At 28.8% G+C, this 7,500-nt stretch overlaps 1 protein-coding gene across 2 annotated transcripts in view; it reads right to left on the bottom strand.

Annotated features, from left to right (window-relative positions):
• Positions 1 to 7,500, bottom strand: part of dally (division abnormally delayed protein) — a 130,767-nt gene that overhangs the window by 109,983 nt on the left and 13,284 nt on the right. Inside the window, exon 2 of one of the 2 annotated variants that reach the window (XM_035876000.2) lies at positions 4,119 to 4,259. The exons of the other annotated variant lie outside the window; for it this stretch is intronic. Within the exon in view, the coding sequence (XP_035731893.2) occupies positions 4,119 to 4,259 (141 nt within the window). The remainder of the gene's footprint in view (positions 1 to 4,118; positions 4,260 to 7,500) is intronic. 2 annotated transcript variants of the gene reach the window in all.

The following is a 7,500-nucleotide window of genomic DNA, read 5'->3' as shown; positions in this document are numbered from 1 at the left end:
ACTCGTTCTCTCTTTTCGTTCGTTTCATTACCATGTTCTGTTTCACCCCCGTACCTCCCTCTCCGTACCACTCTCTCTCTCTCTCTCTCTCTCTCTCTCTCTCCGTTTCTTTCTTTCTCCCTGGTATCACATATACATACGTTACCTACGTTCCCTAGTCCAGTATTTTTTTTCTTTCGTCTTTTTTTTTTTTTTTTTTTTTGTTTTTTCCTCTCTTTTTTTTCTTTATACATATATATGTATATATATATATATATATACATACTCAAGCAATATCCCAACGCACATGGTCGACCTAGGAAATACTGCAAAATCTACCGGTCGAGAGTTTAGAGATTTTCTCGGCTAGACTGGTAACCAACGAGAGATCGTAGAGAAGCTTTAGACAAAGACCATGAGAAAGAAGGAACGAGAAAACAAGAATAAAAAGATATAGAGAATAGGGAAAAGAAAAGAAAAAGAAAAAGAAAGAAAGAAAGAAGGGAGGGAAGGAAGGAAGGAAAGAAGGAAGGAAGGAAGGAAGAAATAACGACGAGAAGGGATTGAGAGTAGGGAAGGGACAAAAAGTTTAGGAAAACTTTTTTCGTCGAAAAAAAGAAAAAAAAAAAAAAAAGCAAAAGCTTTGCACCTTTCGAAAAGTCTCACATGGGAAATAAAGAATCATGATATCTCGAAGTTTCGAGCATAAATATGAGTGCTTATATACTTATTTATCTATAGAAATGCAAAAGAGAGAAAAAAAGATAAAAAAAAAAAAATAGATAGAACGAGGTCTTTCATACGAATAAGAAAAAGAGAAAGAGAGAGAGAGAGAGAGAGTAAAGTAAGTACATGCTATCATCGGTTGTTACTAAGTTACTTTCTTCGTTTTATTATTTATTTGTTCATTCGCTTATTCACTCGTTCGTTCGTTCATTCATTCATTGTCCATTTTTCATTTTTCTACCGGGTTACTTTTTCTCCTGAGAAACTTTACTCGCTTGATTTTTGTTAAAGTATATTTTTGCAAAGTATACTTTCTTGATCCTTCAATTGACATGGCTCATATGCCAAATATACTCCAAATATATATTCTATTATACTTTATTGTATGTAGGTATGTATGTATACATATGTATATATGTATGTATGTATGTATGTATGTATGTATGTATGTATGTATGTATGTATGTATGTATGTATGTATGTATGTATGTATGTATGTATGTATGTATGTATGTATGTATGTATGTATGTATGTATGTGTGTGGGTGTGTGAATGTGTGTATGTGTGTATGTAGGGTTTCCTCAACGATTCACTTTTTATTTTATCGAGAATCGATGGAGAAGAATATCGAGGTTACCAGATCGAATGATTTTTTTTTCTTTTTTAGAAGGAAAAAAAAAAAAAGAAAAAGTAAGAAAAGAATTTTTCTCAAATAAATATACAAACAATTGTTTGTTTATTTATTATTTTCGCATATTTTATTATTACATTATATTAATTATTATTGCATTGGCCATTATGTAATTTTGGGATTTATATATATATATATATATATATCTGTTTTGTTTCTTTAGATAATTCTTTAAATATTATAATATGTTTCAATAAACAATATATCCGTTCTCTAGGGTGACATTTATTTTAATATGAAACATTTGAAGTTCTCAATAAAGAAAGAAAAAAAGAAAAAGAGAACAATAAAAAATATAAAAAAATATGAAAAAAAAAAGAAAAGAAAAAAAAATATGCCTTATAGGATCATTTATCTAGATATAAAAATACCGAACATTGTTTTCAATACAAATCAGTACAATGTGTACAATTTATTTTTATTTGCAAAGAAATATATTATTATTTAGATATGCAATAGAAAAAATTTTTAATTGAAAAAGATACTCAATTTTGTTATAGGATATCAAATATTTTCAATAAAAAAGAAATATGTATATATATATATATATATTAATGTTATTTATTCAGTTATAAACTATCAAAAGTTTCGACATTACTTATTGATCAATCCAATATTTTTTAATAATTTCAATAAAAATTCATGTTCTATTTACGACCCGAGACAAATTTCTTTTTCTTCTTTTTCTCTCTTTTACGCAAGACTCATTATTATCAAAGAATGTAATTGTAATCAATTAAAAAAAAAAAATGTTGTAAATAATGTTGTACAAAACATTGTAAAAAAATCTTAGAAAATCTAATAGCACTTTCATTCAAACGACAAATATTTTTCTTTTTTTCCTTTTTTTCTTTTAAAATTTCTTTTGAATATTTTCTAACAATGATTATCATTTCACGTAAGTACACACATACATACATACATACATATATACATACATGTAACTCCTAAGGAGATGTATTTTATAGTAATATTTAAGAAAAAAAATTCTTGTACTTATTTCGACGGAAAAAAAAAGAAACGTTTCTTCTTTTTTCCTTTTACTTTTCCCTTCTTATGCGAGATTCATTATAAAAAATAAATTAAAAAAAAATAAAAAAATAAAAATAAATGACTATGAATTAAAAAGGCAAACGTAAGAAATAAATAAAAAAAAATGAAGAAAAAAAAAAAATCATAGAAAAGAATTGAGTTAAAGCGAAGAAGAAAAAGAGAAAGAGAAACAAGAAAAAAAAGTGAATTGAAAAAGTTATAAAAAAAAAAAAAAAAAAAAAAAAGAAAGAAAAAAAAAATAATAATAATAATAATAACAATAAAACAAAACATATATCTCGTTGAAGTGAGAAATTAAAGGGAAAAAAAAAAAGAGAAAAAAAAAAAGAAAGAAAGAAAGAAAGAAAGAAAAATCGAGTGAAGTGAAAGGTAAAAGAAGAGAAAAGGATAGAAAAAGGGAAAAAAGGAAGAAAAAAAAAAAAAGATAAATAAGGGATCAACCGTGAATACGTCTACGAGATTTGCTATCAAGATCTCCATTCGTATTCGACCCATCCCTTCCGACTCCCTATTCCACCCCCTTCAATCCTCAACCCCCGTTACTTTCTTTCTTTCTCTCCCAACGAGATCGCTTCAAAGTACGTTAGAAATGTTCTCGCGAGTTCGGATTTTATCGGAAAGTCAAATCCGACATCTCTCTTATGGTTTTCCGTAAAGATGAAAAGACAGATCGCGTTCTGAAGATATCTTTGTAGCAGCAGTATTCCTTTCCTTTACTTTACTTTCCTTTCCGATGACCCCACTTTATCGTACTATCGAAACAGATACTCTTACTTGGTCGATATAAAGATACAGAGATATCGGAAAAAAGTGAATGTGTAATCCGTCTTATCTTTATTTTTATTTTTATTTTTATTTTTATTTTTTTATTTTTTTATTTTTATTTTTTTGTTTTTGTTTTTGTTTTTGTTATTCGACAAAATCTATATATGACAAAGGTATATGAATAAAATGTGTATAACAAAAGGAAATATTCAAAAGGTTCACATATGAGCGATCTTGCAAATGAAAATTAATTAAAAATAATCAAATATACGAGGACTTTTTGTTCGATGTAATTATTCTCTATTTTTTTTTTTCTTCTTCTTCTTTTTCTTTCTCTTTTTCTTTTTTCCTTTCTTTTTCCTTTTTCTTCTTCTACGAACTATTATTAAACTACAATAAGAGCCTCGAAATATATTTATAAGAGCCACGACTTTTTTTATAATTAATGCTTTTCCTTCCTTTCTTTTTTTTCTTTTCTCTCTCTTTTTTTTCTTTACATATATGTATACGTAGTTATGCGTAACACGTATTCACGTGATAACGCGCGACTTTCGAATAAACTCTTTCTCTTTCGCTTGCCCGCAAGAATGCGCAATTTTTCAACAATATTTATTTTCTTTCGGCGTAAAAAAAAAAGAAAAAAAAAAGAGAAAAAAGAGAAATAAAACGTTTCAAAAGAAAAAAAAAAAAAGAAAAAAAGCAACCAGAAATCGCGCGATTTTTCAACATTTCTAACAAATTCGCTTATAGAACGAGAATAGTTCGTAACATTTCGTACGAGCCTAATCGATTTGTAAACACGTATTAATGTATTTACGTACATATATCTACATAGGTAAGTATGTATGTATGTATACATGTATTTACGTATGTAAAAAAAAGTAATTGAAATCGTAAGCTCACCTCTCAATGCATCAGCAGTCGTCGCAAGAAGTCCCTGAAGACTCCTGCTGTGATGATGAATCAAATTGTGAAAATCCCTTCCGGCTTTGTGTCTCAAATGATCCTCGACTTCGTGTCCACAGCATGGGGCGTCACATATCGCTATAAAAAAAGAAAAAAAAAAAAAAAAAAAAAAGAAGAAAATAAAAAAACGATATTACAAATTCTATTCCTTCATTTGCATCCTGTCATATTCATATGAATTGTAAAGTGTTAGACGTAACACACTGACAAAACAAACAACATTATTAAAGGCATGAAGTAAAATATTAATAAAAATATTCTCTAACATATAATAAATTAAAACTTGCTTTTAATCTGACGATTCGAAATGCATTTTCTCAAATAGAAAAACTATTGTGACTCAAAATAAAAATTAAAAAAAAAAAAAATGAATGAATGAATGAATGAATGAATGAATGAATAAATGAAATAAAATGAAATAAAAACGTCATTGTAAAGATCTATCGAATGACATGTCAGTCGATTTGAAAAAAGAAAAGAAAAAGGAAAAAAGGACAAATTTCGGAAGGATCTGATCGATCTTTCACAATCACTTTGTCAACTTTTTTCTTCTTTATAAAATTCAAGAGAAAAAAAAAAAAAGGAAAAACAAAGAAAAGGTATTCGATAAAATTTATAATTTTGTTTTTCTTTCTTTTTTTTTCTTCTTCTTCTTCTTCTTCTTTTTCTTCTTTTTCTTATCAACAGAATAATTTCGATCAATTTACGAGTAAACAATATCTATTCTTTGTATTATAACATACTACACGTAATAGTATTAACAGAGTGCTAAATGGCAGAAAATTATTGCTAATTGCGATGGTTTTGTTATCGATACCAACCGCAGATCTTTAATCCACATATTCAAATGACATTTTTCTTGGATATAAAACGAATGCAATATCGAGTGATCCGAGTGTTTCTTGGTTGTGCGGTTGAAAATGAGCACCTTCCTTTATCGTTACTTTTATCGATTCCCATCTTTGATATCTTCTACACGATCTTCGTCAACGCGACATTTCGTATTAACGAAGATAAGAAAAGATAAAAATAGAAGAAAACGAAAAAGAAAACAAACAAAAAAAAAACAAAAAAGAAAAAAAAAGATCTAAAAATATCATCGTCTCTAACTGTGACTATAGAACAAATAGATATAATAAATTTTTCCATGAAATCTTTATATATATATATATATATATATATATATATATATATATATATATATCTTTCTTTTCATTCGTGGAAACCAATTGATTTAATAAGAAAGACACACACACACACACACACACACACACACATATATATATGTGTGCAAAAAGTTAAAAAATCAATACGACAGATAAAAGCGATAGAAATAATCGTGAAAAAAAAAAGGAAAAGAAAAAAAAAAAGAAGAAAAAGATCAATAAAATTTATTTCTTTTTTTTTTTTCTTTTTTTTTTCGATAAAGAGAAAGGGAAAGAGAGGGAGATAGATATCGAAGTAAAAAGATACGAGATATTTCAGATAGTTGAGGTTTAAACCGCATGGAACTTTATTCGACGACGAAAATTTCATTAATCCAAGTCGTAAATCAAATTCCTTGTGATGGCGCGTCCTTCGTCTTCTTCTTCCTCGTCTTCTTCATCTTCTTGTCTGATAAGTTCACGAATGAACGAACGAACTAACGAGGAACCGAACAATTAAATTCCTTGCGTCCTCGGTTAAAGGACAAAGTTATCGCAGAACGATCCATCGAATCGAGAATATCTTATATACATATGTATGTATGTACGTATGTATGTACTTATATAAATATAGATATCTGAAAATCGAAGAGAGACAGAGACAGAGAAAAAAAGAGAGAGAGAGAGAGAGAGAGAGAAAGAGAGAGAGAGAGAGAGAGAGATTATGTTCTCCATTTCCATTGAAACGTTTTTCTTGTATCTCGGTATTATCTTTTGTATCATTCTATACCGAGTAGTTTCTTTATAAAATTAATCCCGAGTAAACGTTTAATATATATATATATATATATATATATAATTTTTTTTAAATAGATTACCTTTTTTAAACACAGTTTAATTAATCTAAATACATACTTCGGGAGAGAAAAAAAGAAAGATAAAGATAAAAGAAGATAGGAGAAAATAAAAGGAAATAGATAACATATATATATATATATTTTTTTGTATGTTTATGCATAGAAAAAAAAAAAAAAGAAAAGAAAAAAAAAAAGAACTTTCAAGATACAGAAAAAACATTCTTGCTTTACAGATACGTTTCGTCTTTCTAATTGTCGTGTCTATTTTCATCTTGTCTCTCGTTTACAAGAGAAACGAATAAATACTTTTTCTTCGTCTCCTTCTTCTCCACCTCCTCCTCCTCCTCTCCTCTATTCTCCTCTTTTCCTCCTCTTCTTCTTTCTCACTTGCCAACGCTATTGTAATTAATTAGCAGTCAAGAAAGACAGCTGTGTCGATCAACAGACCTTATCTTTTCTCTCTCCCTCCCTCTCTCTTTTTATCATCCCAATTATAGCGATACACGCAAAAGCTGCTTAGAGAGAGAGAGAGAGAGAGAGAGAGAGAGACAGAGAAAGAGAGAGAGAAAGAGTGAGAGGGAGGAAGGGGAGGAAGAGAGGGAAAGGGTATAGATAGAAAGAATAAGAACGATGGCTACTCAGTCGTCTTGTGCAATTACAGGAGCAGCCCGATAAAATACGATAGATCGACATCTAGCACGAGGGAGAATAAGAGAGAGAGAGAGAAAGAGAGAAAGAGAGAGAGAGAGAGAGAGAAAGGGTCATGGACGAACAAATAAAATGAGACTAACGGCTATCCTCCAGAGGGTCCTGTTGTCTCCTCTCAATGGTCCTCTTTCTTTCTCCACATAATATATTTACGTATATACGTATGTATGTAAAGAATGGACCAAAATAGTACATTGGAAAATTATTATTTCAAATTTTATTCAAATTTATTCTTCACTCTGATACGTATGCTTTAATACGTGTAGGTCTTATATGTAGTAATACGTAATAAATGTATAAAACGATTGGGAACATTTACTATATATAAGAGCGAACAAAAATAAATGATATAGTTTGTCTGAATGTTCTCAAGGGAGGAATAAGAGAATCAAAAAGATATTTATCGAATGTTCTTAATAATCGATTATATGTATTTTTATCTGAGACTTTTTAAACTGATTTTTATTATCCTTCCTTTCTTTCTTTCTATCTTTCTATCTCTCTCTTCTTTTCTTTTTTCTTTTCTTTTGGTTTCAAATTTACGAAACTACAGACGAAACTTGTCAAACGACGAGCCCAATTATAAGTTGCTGAAAAGGTTTCGAAAAA

This window comes from Vespa mandarinia, chromosome 4 (assembly GCF_050613455.1).
Source record: "Vespa mandarinia isolate Hongniang chromosome 4, ASM5061345v1, whole genome shotgun sequence".
In the NCBI taxonomy this organism is placed as follows: Eukaryota; Metazoa; Arthropoda; class Insecta; order Hymenoptera; family Vespidae; genus Vespa; species Vespa mandarinia.
The sequence above is the reverse complement of the archived record's forward strand: the minus strand, read 5'-3'. Positions and strand labels throughout refer to the sequence as shown.